Below are 18,593 nucleotides of genomic sequence, written 5' to 3' on the forward strand. Positions count from 1 at the left end.
TGGGGATGAAAATGAGGAGAAGGATGGGACCCGGAATGGGGTTGGGGATAAGAATGGGACTGGGCTGGGGCTGAGCTCACCTGCTCAGCACTGGGGGAATCTCTGCCAAGTGATGCTGGCAGAGGGACAGAGCACATCCCCAACACAGGAGTGGAACATCCACAGCAGTTCAGGTTTGCCAGGGCTGTTTTGGTCCTACCCCAGCACTCAGAGCCAGTGCTGGCACAGCAAACAGCCTTTATCTGCCCCACATCCCAGCCTGTTTGCACTGGAAGTTTGTTTTATCACAGAACCACTTTAAACTCTGCCCCTTTTGGGAGCCCTCTAGGTGAAAAGCCAGTAAAACACAAAGGTGGTGTTACTCTTTTGTCTTTTTCCAAAAGGTGGAGCAGGACCCTGGCAAATTCCTCTTGACACCCCGAACAGGGGGGACGCCCCATTTCCAAGAGACTCCAGCCCAACCTGCTGGAAATGTTGGACCCAATTCAGGTCAATTAAAGTTGAGGTTTTTATTGAATTAAAGTGTGAAAGTAAAACCAGCCAGCCCAGTATTTGGGCTGTTATTTTTTTGATGTTAATTTAATTTTTTTCACTCCACTCATAAAAGTGATTTAGAAGGCAGTAGGGATTCCTGGGCTGGAGGAGACCTGGGAGATGGTTCTGGAGCTTGGAAAGGACATGGACATGTTCCTTACACCTGGGAGCATCGGCAGCAGTTCGGACGTGTGGAATAAAAGTGCTTCTGGCAGCAGCAGCCAGGTAAAATCCAGGAAAATAGTTGGAAAGCATTCCTGATGGGATGCACTGCCTTGGCTGGGGAGCCCAGGCTGTCTCCAAGGCTGCCCAAGCCTGGAAGGAGGTGCCTGTTGAGCTCCAACTGGGATCAAAGCCCTGAATTTGCTCTGGTCAGCACAATATCTCACACTGGCAGAGTGCACTGGGTACCAAACCAGTCATTAAAACAGGGCAGTGTCCCACCAGCCCAGGGATCACCAAGGCCAGAGCAGAGCAGGAGCCCAGCGGGGCCGGGACCTTCTCCCCATTTTAACGCCTCTGCGAGATTTTCTTTCCAAAAGCTCCCGGCTGTGGCTGGCTGTGCAAGCTGAGTATTTTTAGCAAGTATTCATGCGAAACAGCTCAGGATAATAATTTGCAATGTAAAGTTAGAGGCTTCCACAAAAACTCAGAGTAAGCAGATTTGGGTCAGCAGGACTTTGTGCTGATTGTGCTGAAAGGAACCATCCAGCCAGGTCCAGGGGAGCCACATGGGGCTGGAGCTGGGCACTGAGTTTTCTGGGTAATAAACTCCCACTGTGCCCACAGGACCAAAACCTGAAATCCTTCAAGGGACTGTGGCTCTGCAAAGTCACAGATAAATAATGTCACCAGGAAATAGTCACATCCAGCATGACAGCCACCAGGAGCACCCACTGCCTTTCTGGACTCACATTTTCCCCATCTCCCTTTGCCTCTTTTTGCCATCATTGATCCTTGAGCAGGAGGGAAAAGCTTTTAGAAAACATCATTAATAAATCCAGCTCCTCATCGAGGGGTGAGCAGAGAAGTGAAGGGTTTAACACCACGTGCCCAGGGGCTGCAAAGCTCTGTGTGGGTGGGAGTTTTATTGCTTGAGGATGCCACAGCATCCAACCCAGGTTACTTGCACCAGAAGTGTCTCCCATCTTTGTTTTAATAAAGAACAGAAGCATCTCTACAGACAGGACATGACTAGGCACCACATCCTTCATTTTCAGGATGACACCATCTCATTTTCTCACACCTCTGGGGCCCAGAGGAAAACCCTCCATGATTTTCCTGCTTCCTCAGGGTGAAGGAAACTTCTGTCCGAAGCAAACAACCAGAATAAATTGAGGATGAAATGTCCCAGCCCCAGAAGGGATTTTTGTCAAGGCTGGGTTACCACCTACCAGCTGATGATTTCCACTTCTCTTCAGTTCCTTGCAAGTGGGGCAGCAAATGCCACTTAATTTAGTTTAAAATGAGGTTTATGTGTTTATACTTTGTCATAAAGGGTTATAATTAAAATTTCACTTTAAAATGGACTTCTCTTAAGCTGTGAGTCCATAAAATATGTGATCAATTGCAATGTGAGGCCTTGAGGGCTGCCTGCAAGCTTGCTGCAGAACACACTTCTAATAAAGATTTGGTAGCAGAATTAGAACTGCAGCAACTGAGAAAAAAATACCCAATACCACATGGTGCAGTTCTCAAAATGGCTTTTTCCAGTTACATTCTGCTTTTACCAGCAGTTATGGGCTAAAAAAAGTCCTACATAATCATAAATGTTAATAAATACACTACAAGTACAGGCTTTTTTTCCCTTCATTTTGCTGCCATTCTTTGGGGTTCATATTCTTTATGCTCTTTTCTGAACCACAAATATAAGTTGCTTTTTTTCTTTTTTTCCTTTTCCTTTTCCCTTGTGTGAAGAAACACCTCTGCAATCCCTAAGATTCTTGCTTTGGGACATAATTTTGTCCTCACACCAACACCAACCAACTCCTAGAGCTATTAAAAAATAAGTGCTCAACCCACATAATAATTATTTTTACTGTGTTTTGAACACACAAAACATTAGGGCACCATGCACCCTTGTCACTGTATGCATCTGAAATGTACACTTACAGGTATTTTCAGGCAGCAGAAGTACTTTAACATTTTCATGAGGGAAAAAGTCAAAACCAGGGAATGGCACAGGACCAGCTCCTGATGAATGGGTTTGTTCTGCCTTCCCTCAGGGCCAGGGTGTGAGCACTGGGCTCACAACACAACACAGAGGTTAAAACCCTTTGGAAGAGAGAGATCCTTTTACCTGGGCTTACTTCCCAAAGTGTGTGACTCTGTGCCTCTGCTGGGTGGAATGACACGGACTGACAACGTGAGCAGCTCCGATTGCAAATAAAAAAATCTTTATTGCATCTTAGAAGCAAGTCTTAAAGAAAAAAAAAAAAAGAAAGAAAAAAAGAAAGAAAGGAAAAAAAAAAGAGAGAGGAGGAAAAGAAAAATTTTCCATGCACCTACATCCTTGGGACTGTCACCAGAAAATGATGAACTTTGTAAGACACAGACTCTATGCTAGTTGCAGTTCATACTCCATACACATGTAAACAATGGTTATTTCTTCTACTGGAATAGCAATTGCACTGCAAATCCCTTCAAATGTGGCAACAACCACCAAAGCCTTGGGTTTTCTCCATTCTTTCACTTGCCTCCACTTCCCAAAGAGCAGGCAAAGTGGAACTGAGGGCAATGGGATGAAATAGGGCTGGAAGATAAGATAGAAAAATATATTGTTCGCTGGTTTTTATTTTGTGTTTCTGCTGAGCATGATATTTACAGGTACATAGGTCCCAAGAGATCATCTGCTTCAATGACAATGTCCAGTCACTGTCTAAGTCTCAGTGTACAGGGCTCCCTATCTGGCTTTAAGGCACTTTATTTCGTGTATTTTCTCTTACCTTGCTAGGTGTTAACTCATAGGGATCACACTTTCCTTGTATTCAGCCTCCTCATCCCCACTTCCTCTTAGAATACCAAAAAAAATTCCTAAACTCACTGAAGTCATTCCAAAAATGTTGAAGAAATTTGGGGGAGAAAAAAAAAAAGATTCATGAAAAAATATTTTAGAAAGTAATCTTTGGAGATCATTTACTGTAAGTATGATGTACACTACCTTATCAGTGAGAAGATGCAATACATTCCTAATATATATATATATATTTACACACGCATATATATATATATAAAATATTAAAATGACTAACAGATATTCAAGGAAAGGTCAAGAACCTAAAACAATGGATATTAAATAAATTAACGGTCTAGCAGATACAGAAAAAAAAAAAATAATCCCAAAACAAAACTAGCAATCCAATGTAATAATTGTTCCCATTAACATCTCGTGCCCGAAGGAACCGGACGCGATCGGCGCAGAGGAGCTCTCCGGGCTCTCCTCGGGGATCTCGGACTGTTCGTTGTGTGCTGTCCTTTGGCTGCCAGGGATTCCCATCCCCAGCCCCTTCCCTCGCTCCTCAGCATTCCCTGCTCCCCCGGCTCAGCCTCGGAGGGCGGCTGAGGACAGAGCGCAGAACCCACCACGGCTTCCCAAACGTTCCGAACACCAAACCCAACAATTCCTACAAGGACTGACCGGATCACGGCTTGTGCTTACTTCCCTCCCTCCCTGCCCATCCTAAGTGGAGGTGTATTTTTAAACGGAAATAATCAGCTCTTAGGGAAAAACAAAAACCCCTCCTGCGATTACCACCCTTGCTCATCGCCACAGCGACTCGGATTTTCTAACGCAATTTGAGAATTAATGGCTAATCCTGAACCAAAGGAGCAGAATCTTTGCACGGTAGCAGTCACACCAAAAACATTTAGACACAGCGTTTTGTCACTTGGCTTTGCACGCTCAGGTCCACATTTACAGAATCCCAGCCGTGAAGACGGCAGCGGAAACGGTAGGAAACAATCTTTTGTTCATAAGGAAATTCTAATTCAAGTCAGATTTCCGCTGATCAGATAACTCTTAAACAATTTCTTTTTTTTTTTTTTTGTTTGTTTGTTTGAAGGCAAATATTGATCACAGTTTTGTTCAAAACCAAAAACACAACAACAAAAAAACCCAAGGGCCTTGTTCTTCTCAAAACGAGCGCTTTGTAAGAAAACAATGATGATTTCTAAAATATATCCTGTGTGGTCTTTTAAAAGTGAATTATCAAAAAACATTTTCCCAAAAATAAATTAGATAATTAAAAAAAAAGTCTTTTCCAGCATAGCTGGACATTAGGCTGTCCTCACTGAGCCATTAGTATTGCTGCTTTTCCCAAAATTTGGGTCGTTTTTTTCAAACCATATTTCAGCCAGCTGTTGTGTGGACCCATACGTTGAAGCTTTGGACCCCAAGCACATTTTATATTGTTTTGGATCAAGATTAGGGTCACAAAAAACAGGGTGATGCACATGGACTACTCCAATCTCTTGGCTTCTGAAAGTTTTTAAGCCAGCTTGAATGACTTTGTTAAATAGATCTACGTCTTCAAGGCCCCAACCTTGGATGGAGACATCAAAGCCACCCGCTCGAAGAAGGTCACCTTTGTAAATACAGGTGATACCAAAGCCATAGTTCCTCCAGAAACCTGTTTTCTGAGTGAAAGCAAAATGATTGTCACTAGGAACCTTTCCACTATAAACAATCTTTGGATCATACTGGCTAAAAATGATGGGAAAATACACTTGCTGACCCAAAACTGTGTTGGCTCTACACCGCTGGAGGAATTCTGTGGTAAACACTAAGTCAACATCACAGAAGAAAAGTAAAGACTCGTTCTGGAACTGAGAAGATCCGACTTCCAGAGCCAGTGCCCTTGAGAACTCCCCCGACACCGGCAGAACCTGCATGTCAGCCTTGGGGTATTTGGAGCGGTAATCTCTCATCAGCTCGATCTGCTTCGCTTTGTCAGGGTTGGAGTTGGAATTGAAAAGCAGGACAACCAGCTTGACGTTCTGGTTTGGAATGAGGCACGTCTTTTCAAAATTCCCCATGAACCTCGCAAACATGTCGAACCGTCCGGAGAGAGGGATCAGGATGTTGATCTTCTTGTCTTTGAGCTCCTTCCTTTCTGCTTTGGACCTGCTGAGCTGGAAGGGGACAAACATCTTCAGCGAGTTGGAGAGGAAGGACAAGGACCCAGAATCCTGGTTGATTTTGCTGGCCAGCTCTTTGGCGTCCATCTCTTCGTGCTCCATGAACTGGATCTTGCTGAAGGTCTGCTGCAGGTACGCGTGCCTCCTCACGGGGACGGTCATCTTCTTCCCCTTGTGCTTCTTGTAGAGAAGCAGCAGGTCCAGCACGTACTCCGCTCCGTACATGGGGTTCACCCTGCGGTATCCATACTGTATCTCCTTGAAATCGATGATCCTCCCCCGCGTCTTGGCGTTGGCGTTGATCATTTCCATCACCTGCATCACGATGTCATCCAGCGCCTCGCGCTGGGACGAGTCCATCCCTCTGCGGGGCGGCTGCCCGTCGGCGCCCGAGTACAGATACTTCCCTGTAAGGAACTCCCACTCCAGGATCTCCTGGCGGTGGCGGGGCTGGAAGCGCATGAAGGAGGGCGGCATGCCCAGCTGCAGGTCCTCCTTGTGGATTTCGGTGTTGCTGTACTTGCTCATGAGCACGATCTCGCGGTGCAGCTGCACGGTGCGGTGGCGCAGCTCGGCGATCTTGCGGCTCAGCATGTAGCTGTGCAGCCTGTACTGGTACGGGGGGTTCTTGTTGGGGTGCAGGGTTATGGCTCGGTGTATTTTGCTGTTCCTCAGGTCCCGGATGTAGCCTTTTTTGTTCTTCTCGTAATTCTCGTAGAACAGCTGCTGCATCTAGGGGAGAGAGAGAGAGAGGAGAAGTCAGAGTCTGGGCAGAGCCGGCCCTGTGAAAGTTTGCCCACGCTACCCCTGCTGGGAGAGAATTCCCCCTCGCTCACAGGGCCAGAAGGCTTTCTGAATAAGCTGTTCTTGGGTTTAGGCACAGGTTGTAGCAATACCAGCTGCTATTCAAGGAAATTAAGAGGATTATTCATTGTGAACTGGTGAAAGAAACATCTATCATGGATTTGGGATTACTACAGCCCATTCTAGAGGTATCACCGGCGGCCAAACAATTCTGCAGTAAGTCCATTGTAAGCTCATTTCTTCACAACAACACACCATCACCAGGAAAATAACACCGTGAAGTGTTCACTACAAAACTCTCATTATTCATTTGTTTCCCATTGTTTTCATATTAATAATAAAGAAGAATAAGAAGAGATGCCATGTACATACTAAGCAAATCTGACAACACCTTTTCTATTACAGCCAAATGCCATTTAGGCATTAAAAATCCAAGTTTAGGCATTAAAAATGCAGGTTGCTGAATGTTTTAGTCAGAATGCCAAATATGTTACCTCAAGTGCTGCGATGCAAAGCTACAGCTGTTATTTAAAAATGTCAATGGACAGTTAAGTGTACCTGAGATTCCTAGAGTTCCAGAAGTCAGGTAATACAGGATGCACGTGTACACCAGAACAAAAACATTCTTAACGTGGCATTTGCTATTTCCAAACAGGAACATAGTGAGCTGAGATTAGATTCACAACTCTTAGGAAAGCAGACCAACCAGCTTTACAGTCCTCAGCAGCTCAGGCAGTAGCTGATATCGTGAAAGGCAAACCAGGATGATAATGTGGAAAATAAACTGAAAATAAAACCTTGAGACCAAAGGTATATACCAGCTTAGATAATGGAAATTTGAAAAGACCACAGGCAGATTCTATGTCACAGCACAAATGTCATCAACCTGCCAGAGCTGACACAGCACCCTCATTCAATATGGGATCCAATCTCTGTTACTGGCAGTGGAATCTGCCACAGGAAACACGGCAATAAAGCTTGTGTAAAAGGGCTGTACAGGTCAGCAAAGAGCCAAACTCAAAAAAAGAACCAGGGAGAAGGTCTCAAATATGATGGCAATCAAACAGACACCAAAAAGGAAATCACCGGCACAGAAACCTTCCTTATACCAGCTGCTCAGAGCCAGCACAAGTCCTGTTTTATTAGGCCTTCGGTTGCATTTTTCCCATTATTGTGGACAGACACTGAAGCTCAGGGATAAACTTACACCTGGATTTAATTGCTGCTATCTCAACAAGCTGGCTGTGTGCATGCTGAAACCTGACATTGGGCGCATCGCCGCCGACAGCACGGAGCAGGCTGAGCCCCCTGGGAGCGGGATTTGAGTCTGAGCAAACGTAAATCACTGCAAAGGAGCGAGGGAGGGATTGCAGCAGGACTGAGAAAGAAAGGACGTTTATTTCGTGGGTCACCACCAGTCCCCCACCCCCTTCTCCTTCGAGTTCACCTTCTTCCCGCTCTCCCCAAGTGATCCCTGCTGCGTGCAGGCTGTCTGGGAGCAATCCAGGCCAGAGGATGGATGGATGTGCACAGCAACGCAGCCAAAGGAGAACATCTTGGCCATGGCCCCTTGGCAGGCCCCAGATGAGCTGCCTGTCGAGATGTATAATATCCCTTTAGAAGGCATGCAAGATTGAACAGAGCGCTACGGGCAGAGGTTAGCTGCTCTAATCCCACGTCCAGCAGAGTTATCCAAACTGAATGAACCTCATGCTTTCCCAAGAAACACGTTTTTTCCACTCACTTTAAACACTGTTCTTCATTTGTATCCCTGTATTGTTTACTCTACTAATGAAGCTTGATTTTTTTGGTCACTTTGAACCTGGCTGTTGCTGTGAAGGGCTCTAGGAGACCTTAAATCACACCCACTTAGGGTCAGTCCTGTGAGCACCATTTATTGCAGTGGAGAGCTTTCACGGGAAGAACAGGATCAGTCCAACACTGCAGGACCCACTTATTCTACTGACAACACTGATCTATCCTCTAACACTATGCACATGTAAAACTACAAGTATTAAATGCATATGGTAACCAATTTCACTGACATTTTAGCAACAACTATAGGCAGAGGCTTTTCCAGGAGTCCTGTCACATCAGAAAAAAATTCTTCAATCACATCATTAGGCCGCCATTATTTAAAGGAAAATTGACAATAGGATTTAATTTCAAGTCTTGTTTTGAATTTATAAGACAACAAACTCAAGACCATGCAGCCTGAATGCATTTATTCCAAAATTGCTACCTAGGGCATTCTGAAGAGGAAACCATGACAAGCAGAAAGGCTTTCAGATTACACAATGAAGTTTTAATAGAATACTGATGGGTAGGAAAATGTTATGAAACATCCCAATGGAAGTAAAGATAGGAACCCCTAGCAAATGGCACAAATTAAAACTAAGAAGCATATTTTAAAGCTCTGGCTTGCCACTCAGAAGTAACCTCTTAGGTAGACCGGTTACCTTCTAATACTCCTTCCTGCCCCTTTCCAAAACTAGCTTGCTTCAAAAACTGAAAATAAAACATATCTCAGCAAGCCTTTAGTGGGGCTCCAACACAAAGCAATTTACAACTGAGACATCTATTAACATGCACCTTGCTCCAGCCAAGAAGGTGACAACTGCCCGAGCGCTCCGGCCAACCCTGCGGTGCAGCTAATGAGAAGCACCACAGTAGCCAGGCTTTTATATAATCCCATTTTTCAGGAGAATGCCTTGCAAGGCTGGCACGTTCCGTGTTTTCCCTGTGAAGTCTCCCCCTCTCCTGCTGCAGTGTCCCCCCTGTCCCCTGGCACTCAGCAGGCTGCAGCAGGCACGGGGTGTGCCAGGACCCTGCAGCTCCGATCCCCCGTGGGGAGCCCAGGTACGCCCCACACCAGCAGGAAACACAAAGAAGGGTGCTGGAAGGGGTTAAGCAACTCCCTACAGAGAGTACAAGGAGTTACAAGCCATTTCTTCCCAGTGACACCAAGTGCTGCACACAAAGCCCAAGTGGCCAGTGGCCAATGGAGCAGTTTAACCCTTCCTGGGCCAAGGCGAGGGCACACACTGGACCCAGGGCCACAGAAGGGCTGTGAGGCCCCAGGGCTTTGTCCCAGAAACCACACGGATTCTGTTTGCTCACCCACACCTACCTCCTCCACACTTGAAGGAAATGAGCAGCTCCCTCCAGGCTGATTGACAGCTCCATCCACACTGATTTGCCCAAATCATTGCTAAGATAATTTCTTACCACATCTGGTTCAAAGCACCGTGCTAAGTATCACCAATTAGCACACGCTGCCTTTTGACTCCACACAACACTGGACAGCCATAGGGAAGATACAAAATCATAATTAACTCTTGTGTACATCACCAATAGGTGGGTGGAAGAAGGGAATACCTGTGATTTATTTGCTCCTCCCAGTCACTAAACACACACATGGGGAGTGACACAAGCCCGGGACGTGCACGTCTCCCACAGACATTACGTGCCAAATTCCCCATGCCTGTTACCAGAGTCCTGAGAGCTGAACTCTCACAAACTCTTCTTCTAGTGAAACAGGTTTCTCTATGATTCTTTTTTTTTTTTAAAAAGAACCTTTCATGGATATTAATTTTGCAATGATTATATTCTAAGCCTGCTTTATTCTAGTGCAGAGCACTGAGAGCATAGGGATACAAAGAAGAGCTACTCTTTATTGACCACTATTTACTCTAGACCTGTTGAAGCCTTAAAAACCCTAATGTTCCCCAAACCATTAGAGACTGAATGTTTAAACTGTGGTACAGCTGTTGTGGGCACTGCTGGCTCATGTCCAAAAGACCAACTGAAAGGAGAGAGTGTTATGTTCTTCGTTTTAAATGAAGAAGTCTTTTGCAGGCCAAAAAAAAGTGTACTGGAGAAAATGGACTTTAAAAATAAGACCAGTTTATGCAGAAACTGGCCTGCAGCCATGGATTAGCCCCCGAGGGCTTTCTCTCACAGCTCCAGATTGTGCTACCAGAGCCCAGAAAACACAGCCCCACAAGCCTCATGAACAGCAATCATGGATAAGACATGTTGTATGGCAAGTTTCGAAATGCCCAAGATGGGTTTCAATACAAAGCCCAGCCAATTAAAAGCCCAAATGATGGTGAATGTCACCTAGCTCAGAGCACCTCTGTCAGGAGGGGATGAGGATGTGGGTCCCAGTGTGGAGCTGTTCTGCCACAGGAGCAATGCAGGTGCTGGGACAGCCCCCACTCTGCCCCACAGCTCTGCAGCCAAACCCACGCAGGATGCTCAGGTCCATCTCGAACTTACAAAGATGTGCCACAGCTGGCAGGAGCCAGGCTGCTGCTGAAGTGAAATTAAAGTCCTTCTGCTACCACACCCCAAGGAACTGCACTAGCACCATTTTGCCACTTTGCACTGATTAACCACAACAGATCTCTAGTTTTCTGGTTTACACATCACCAATATAGCTCAATTGATAAAAAATTCTGCCAAGGGAAAGGAGCAGCAGGGTTTTGTGACTTCCCTCTGCTGGAGGGGAAGACTGTAGGGACCTCCTGGATACAATTCTGTGTATTCAGGGCTCTTTCTGTTTAAATCCTGATGCTTTATATCCCACAGCTAAACACTGACATGACTGAAGCCATTCCTTCAGACAGAGTTATTATGGTGGAGACAAACATGAGGAAGTAATGGATAAACACTCACTTCCAGTGAACTTGGCCACTCATTCATGGCTTTAAGCTCCCCAGTTGCCACTACAGGAAAGGATGCAGGAAACACCATTTGGTGCTGGGAGATCAGACATCCCTCTCAGTTGGCAAGTAGAACCCCTGAGCTCTGGAGCCTGATTCAATGATGTGATTCTTCAGACAAGTCACTTCTCACACAAATTCCATCATGTACTTACTGCTGGTTCACGTTTGCTTTGTTTCATAAAGAGAGGCAAGAAAATCATCCTGAGCAGTCAGTACTCAAAATTTCCATGGCTGGGGGAGCAGAGGCAGATCCAGCTGTGACCTCTGGGTGCAGTAAGCCCAGGCATGCTCTGAAGCAAGAAGTTTATTCTGTACAACACAAATGCCTCTTCTTATATGAACCTAAGTGGAACAGTGCTGGTCTCACTCGAGAGCCTTGCAGTGCCTCCTGCACTGCTCTCCTCTCCAAAGTATTCCAGAAAGGAAGCCAAGAACTCAGGCAAGTTTCAAGCACAGCAAACTCAAGGTCATTGAATTCCCAAGGAATCTGTGAATTAGGAGAGTTACTGCTGGAGTTCAAGCTTTTGTGAACCATACCAAGTAGCTGTTTAATTAAACAACTGTTTTTATCCCAATCCTTTCTTGTTTAAGCAAGTAGAAGAGCTTAAAAATTACTTATTCATTTACAGTTTCTCAAACCAAGCAGCCTTTAAAGTATTTCCAGCTTGGCAAAGGAAAGAAGAAAACCTGCAAAAATGAATGGGTCTTCAAAACTGGCATCGAGTACCTCACCTCTGACCCTGAGCTCCACAATCTCATTACCCAAAACCTACACGTGGGAGCAGTCCAAGGCACTTGGGAACTGAGATCCTCCAGCCAGGAGGCAGAGAACTGCCCTCCTCCTGGCCCTGCATTAAACTGAGCTTCACCCTCCTGGACTAAATGAGGATACAGAAACCAGATAAAACAGAATGTGCTAGTTAGGATATTTAGATTTAACAGTGTAAACCTTAGGAGAGCTGGATGTGATTGTGAGGTTTTCGTCCAAAAGGTTCTGATTTGACAGAAACAAAAACAAGTGAAATACCAGTAAACATTAACAAATGTTCTACACTGCAGCTATTGAAGAAGCAGAACTCAGTAGGTGCAAATGACTAATTGTCATTGGGATTGCCTGAGAAAGTGTAATCAAAAGTTGCTTCTAACATAATTTCCAAATTACGAGTCCTGGTGCAAAGTGCTGCTCCTCACAAGGCTCGCCCTTGCTCAAGTCAAGGCTCTGACCCATGGGGCAAATGATTCAGCTCTCCCTCTCCAGCCTCTGTCCCAGATCCAAACAAAACCAGGGATACAGTGACTCCCTGCTGATTGCTCATTTAAAGGCCAGACTCAGACTTGCCCGCCGAATCTGCTGCATCTCAGCATTTCTTTTCCTTGTTGTCAACTCCACACTTTTACTCCACAGTACAGGCAGAGCACAAGAAAACTTGTTTTTCATTATGCATTTCAACAGGCCCATGAAAGCCAGAGCCACAGCCCTGGAAGCCTGTATCTGCTCTTTCTCATGCAAAGTGTTAAGATTCCAGAGGAGCAGCACATGACCCTTGAAGAGGAGTTTCTTGAGATGATGAGCAGAAAGCTTCTGACGCCCTGGCCAATATATTTTGGATGCTAAAAACAGAGTTAGAGGGATGCAGTCTCCTCTGAACACAGACTACAGAAGAGAAGACCTCTTCTGGACTGCTGTGTGATTTTCCACCATGTGTTTTCAAGAAGCAGTAATGTAATCATTTAGAAATACTTTTGTTCATGGAATTCAAAGATTCCTATTTGGGAGCTACTTTCCACATCCAGTGGTTTTGTAGGAGCTGCGAGCCATGATGGATGAGGAGCCTTTTTGGTCCACTTGGCAAGGCTACCAAAAGCTGCTGCTTACAGGGGAGTGGAGAAGAAACCCTCTGCTTGGAGAAATTTCAGCTGCAGCCCAGGCAGCCACCCACCATCTCAGCATCAGCCCAACATCAGAAATCCAAGCTGGAGCAGCACAGCCTCTCTGCCAGATTGGATGGGGACAGCAGTGCTCCTGCAGCACACACCACCCCAGAGTTCTGCCAGCACCAGATTCTGCAAGAAGCCCAGGGGAAGCATTGGCTCCAGTGGGTCTGTCTGCAGGATCCCTCCCTGCCAGTCCTGCCCAGTGCGCCCACCAGCTCAGCTTCCTGCTGCTGCAGGATGTTTCAGGAGCCTCCACCCCAGAGCAGGCACACAGAGACAATGTCACAGTACCAGCACTGAAGGACAGGGCTGAAGCAGTCAGCACAAAGCTCTGAATCTCTCTTGAGCCTTCACAGGAGATTACTGTGAATTTAATTAGACAAAGATTCAGCCTCACAATAGCTGCAGATCTTCCCCGCGTTTAAAAAGGTGGGGGTGTATCTTAAAAAACAGATTCATCTGCAAGACATTCATCACTTCCAGCTTAAGCAGAACCACTTTGGATGAGGAGAGCCACAGCCCCTTTTTCATGGCAACAGACCATGCTTGCTGTTTCTGATCCCTTGAGAAGATTTGTGTCAGGAACAACCTTTTGGAAAGGGGCAGGAAGGAAGCTGGGAATGCTGAATTAAATCCCCAAGACAAGGTCAACTGCTCAACTGCCTGTGTCAAAGCTGCAGCCCTCAGAGCTGCAGTGCCAGAACAGTCTCAAAGAGAGACAGCATCTTCCATAACTTCATTTATAAATCCATCTGCATCATGCTTTCCTAACAATTGATGGTAAAGGCACTTCTCTGCCAGCCACATCATATCAGCTGACGAAAACTGACAGAAAATGGGGAAATAGCACATTTCTAATTCCTCTGCTGGTGAACCCTCCTCCCAGATGCCACAACAGCCACTCCAAGGGCGCTGCTGTGCTGTGCCTCTGCCAGGCGAGCAGCCAGAAGGAGGGATGTTGTTCAGGAGGAACTCTTGAAAGCTTAGTCCCTTCCAAATTGCTGATGGCCTGTCCCTAGGAGGTGGCAGCTGCACACCACTTGAAGCTGGTGGGGTTATCTGAAACACAGAACCAGCCAGGAACACTCAGAGGGCTCTCTCTGTCCCCTTGGTCCTGCGGGACCAACGAGGCTCCACTCGTGTCTCACTGGTGTCCCCTGGCTTGCAGCAGCACAAAGGACACGGTGATGGTGAATCACTGTGCATGGCACAGCCATCTCTCTTCCAGGCTTGGATTTCAGTGAGTGCTCCAGTGGTGCTCTCCAGCTGCTTTTTCCAGGGTCATGCTGAGATATCCGTGGTTGGCTGCTGCTGAAGGCTGCTCTGCTCCGAGCGGGGCGGGAGCTGGCAGCATGAGGCAGTGCTGGGTTTCCTGCTCAGGTCTGCTGTCAGCAGTAATCACAGTCACAGAAATCACAGAATATTCCGAGCTGGAAGGGACCCAGAGGGATCACTGAGTCCAACTCCTAAGTGAATGGCCCATGCTGGGATGAAACCCACGACCTTGGTGTTATTAGCACCATGCTCAACCAGCTGAGCTCATCTCAGTACACCCCTCCCTGGCATCCAGCAATGAAGCAGGAACTCAAGCTGCATTTAAAAGAAATCTCCTTTTACTCCTGTTGGTAGAAAACTAGAACAAGCTATGGAGCTCCCTACAGACCTCCCACAGCAGTAGTGCCCAGTGCAGACACATTTGTGACACAGGCAGAGGGATTCACTCCTCTTTCCCCCGCCTGTAAGCTCAGAGCGGTTCCTCATCTTCAATCTGGTTTTTCAGCAGAGCCACCATTGCTGGAGCTGGTCTGAAGACTGCCTGCAAGGGCCTGGACTCAATCACCAGCTTGTTTCACACGGGGAGCAGCACAGGGTGACAGCTTCCAGGGCTCACCAAAGCTGCACAGCATTGTTCTCAAGTGTCTATATGAAACGCGTGCACTTTTTTTTTTTTGCCAAAAGAATTGTTTAGCAATTGCTCCAAGGAGGGGAGGAAAATAAAGTCACAAACCCTTGTTTTATGTGGAGAAGCCACATGTTTCAGTCAGCCCACGAGGATCCACAGCTGAGCCCTGGCCTGGGGACAGCAGAGCTTTAGGAGGCTGTGATGGTAACAAGCAGTAAGGCAGCTGCTGCAGAAAGAATTTCCACAGTGAGATGATGATTGCACAAGGGTTCCTCTGCTGCTTGTACCATTACCACGCACGACTTACAGCCTTCCTGCTCTTCTGTGCTGAGTTTAAAAACAAAATCTGCCCTTTGTCTCATCACTGGAAAACACATGTACATCATCCAGTGGAGACGTGGCACTTCCAAAACCATTCCATGACAAGGTTCTCTGCCTCAAACAGCTCTGCCATCTAAAATAAGTGCAATACACAGCAGTTTGGTTGGAAAAGACACAGCTCCTTGATCAATAAGAGATCAACAGGCAAGGTATGCCCATTCAGAGGGCTGATAAACCTCTCAAGAATTTGCCTTTCATGCCCTGTAACCCAAAAGCACCATAAATTGTGCATTAATAGCTCTAACTACACAGGTCACCTATTTTTATTGCTTGCTTTACTGAAACACAAGGGATAATGTATTTTAAATAAGTCACTTTTTAGGAGAAAGCAGTGACTTACTAATTACTCATTTGGATAGGGTTGGCAGGGTGGGTGCAGATTCAACACCCTGGAAAGAAAAATGGTGAGAAAAGGGAAAAGGGGTGAGAGAAGGGAAAAAGGTAATGAAAGAAGGGAAAAGCACTGCTGCACATGCACAGGTCTGAGACCAACCCATTCCTCTGCAGTTTCACATATGCTCAGAACTAGAAGGAAGGCAACATCTTTCTAGGCAGCCACAGTTTTTATTGTCCTCCTGTCAGTGGAACAACTTTCTCATGATTAAAACGAGCTGTCAGGCAGACTGGCATTTCCCTCCTGGCCGTGTCCAAGTCAGCCCATTCGTTCAAATATGGTTAAAGATTTCACACAGTGTTGCTGGCTAACTGTATATGGTCTGAGGTTTTCTGGAAGTTTGCTGTCTGGCACAGCTTGGACAAGGAACAAGCAGCATTACTCTGCAGCACTCTGTAACCAAGTGCCTCTTGCATTACACACAGTCTGTCAGAGCCAGGGCTTCACCTCCACAGGAGTGTTTAAGCCTTGCTGATGTTCAGCATCCATCATCCAGCTCTGACAAAAAGAATATTCAACTGCCCCTTTTGTAATGCTCTAAATTAAAACAGGAGATCTGGATGCTGATAAATGCAATTATGCCAAATGTAAATGCATTAGAAATGGAAAGGAAAAAAGAACCAGTCTCAAATACTCACACAACTTGGAGAAGGACTGCTAATCACACAACACAAGTTAACTCTCTTTTGAATATTAGCCACGCATACAAAGAGGTTTTGGGTCTTTCTAGGGTCTTCTTTGCTTCCAACCTGGAGCACACTTTGCTCAGCTGGCTGCAGCCAAGCTGCCACAGGTGTAGCTTTGGTAGAACAGACCTGGCTCCAAAACTTGTGCCCATTTGCCTGCAGCCACCACGGCTTGGTCCCTCCATCCCTCCAGCTGCCAGCCTGCAGCCTACAAGCCTCCGCTTGCACCCAGCTGCTGCTTCCTTTCCCTCTCCCTTGGCCACTGCAGCCTTTCTAGATTTGGAAACCAAACAGCTTGGAGGACTTTATAATTTTCATTAGTGACTTTCCCATACTCCACTGACATTTTTCCATTCATCTGGGAGACAGAGGCCATGGGAGATCTCCTGGGTGGGTTTGGCTGTTGGGCCAAGGTCCTGCTGCCTCAAGCAGCCTCACGTGTGCTCAACAGAGAAAGGCAGGGAGGGAGGAAAAGCCATTGCTGAGAATGCAGAAGGAGCTTTAGCCGACAGATGGAGAAGGCCAGTGGAGTTTGCAGCCTCCTTCAGCAGACAGCAATGCCTTGTCTTCTTCTGACCCATTTTTAGTTGCTGATCGAGAACATTTCAGGGATTTGACTCATGAATAGCAAATTACTTGAGCTGGCTTTGCCAAAAAGCCTTCTCCTTGCTGCAGGAAGCCTGGGCTGCTTTGAAGTAGCTCCTGAACCAAGACAATTTACAGCCTGACAGCTCAGAGCTGCACTGGAATGGGCCCCGGTGTCCTCGGGGGGCCGTAAATCACCGCGGCTCAGAGGCAGGCAGGGCAGGGTGCATGCATGGGGACTGTGTTCCTCTGCTGTGCCACAAAGGCACGGCCACGAGGGAGCCAGAGCCCTTCAATGGGGCTTTCAGAGGGACACACAGCACTGCTTTCTGCCCTTTCCTCAGTACTCCTCCGAGATATACTTGTATCATCTGAACTGCAGGTTGTTCCCGAGCTCAGTGCGGTTTGGAGCTGAGCTAATCCGGGCTCTGACGTGCACCCCATGAGCAAATAGGTGCTCCCAACTCCTAGCCAAGAGCAGGCTTGGAAACCTCCACCAAGAGCAAGCTTTTGGGAACAGGCTCAGCTGGTGGCAGAGGGATCCATGGCTGACTCAGTCCTGGGGGCTGCACCTTGTGTCAGAAAACCAAATGGGCACTGACTGACACGTTATGTGAGTCTTGAAATAGCGGCACTGCTCAGCACAGCTCATCTGGCAGGGCCCAGAGGCACCCCCAGAGCTCTGGGTGGGAGGACAGCTCTCACTCTGCTCAAAGACATCTGCCAGGGACGTCCTCCATAGCCACAACCTGAGTTAGGATGCACAATCCAGCAGTACTTTTCTCTAAAGCCTACAGAAAGAGCTTTGCATGGATTCTCACCCCCTTTTCATGGCCGTTTTGCCCATCCCCATTTGGGGTTTTCCCATCCCAGAGCCAGGGAATGTCGTGCAGGCTGCGGGACCGTGCTCTTCATCAAGCCCTGCCTTTGCCTCGTCTTGATGTCAATGCCAAAGTCAAATATAATCCACCCACCCAAACCAGATGTTAGAAACCTGTCTGTCTCTCTTCAGCTGTCCTCTGAGGTCTGGCCTCCTGTCAAATGCCTAAGGCAAGAGTTTTCTTTTTTATTTTTAAGGCAATGATAATATGTTCAAAGGCTCTTTCTTCTTTTTGGAGAGAGCAACTCTACACCTGGTCCAGAAGTGCTTCAATACACACCAGCAACTAACAAATCTCTGCCTCTGAGAGAAGTTTGACCACTTGACTTTCAAAAGAGTTGTTTCCTCCCTTCACAGAAATTTTAACAGCTAATTCAGTACTGCCACAGGGACAGAGGTGACAAACCGAGCCAAATCTGTTCAGTGTGCCACCTTTTTGTTCAGCAAACTGTCAAAAGAGAATTTTTATTCTCCCCTCTGGAATGGCATTTATTTCTACAGATCTTAAAGCCAGAAGAATACAGAGATGATCTCCTGGACATTTGTTTTCCATGGAAACAGTGCATTGCTGGATATTTCTCACAGATATAAAAGGAGAGGAGCAAAGACAGAGGGACAGTAGAAG

The 18,593-nt window shown here is 46.6% G+C and overlaps 1 protein-coding gene across 1 annotated transcript in view; it reads right to left on the bottom strand.

Moving 5' to 3' along the window:
- Nucleotides 1-4,317: 4,317 nt before the first annotated feature.
- CHSY1 (chondroitin sulfate synthase 1) overlaps nucleotides 4,318-18,593 on the bottom strand; it is a gene marked incomplete at its 5' end in the record, with an annotated part of 74,005 nt that continues 59,729 nt past the window's right edge. The window contains one exon of the mRNA XM_084213514.1: nucleotides 4,318-6,402. Within this exon, the coding sequence (XP_084069640.1) occupies nucleotides 4,810-6,402 (1,593 nt within the window). The 3' untranslated portion in view covers nucleotides 4,318-4,809. The remainder of the gene's footprint in view (nucleotides 6,403-18,593) is intronic.

The sequence above is a fragment of the Fringilla coelebs genome, assembly GCF_963513975.1.
Source record: "Fringilla coelebs genome assembly, chromosome: 12".
Taxonomy (NCBI): Eukaryota; Metazoa; Chordata; class Aves; order Passeriformes; family Fringillidae; genus Fringilla; species Fringilla coelebs.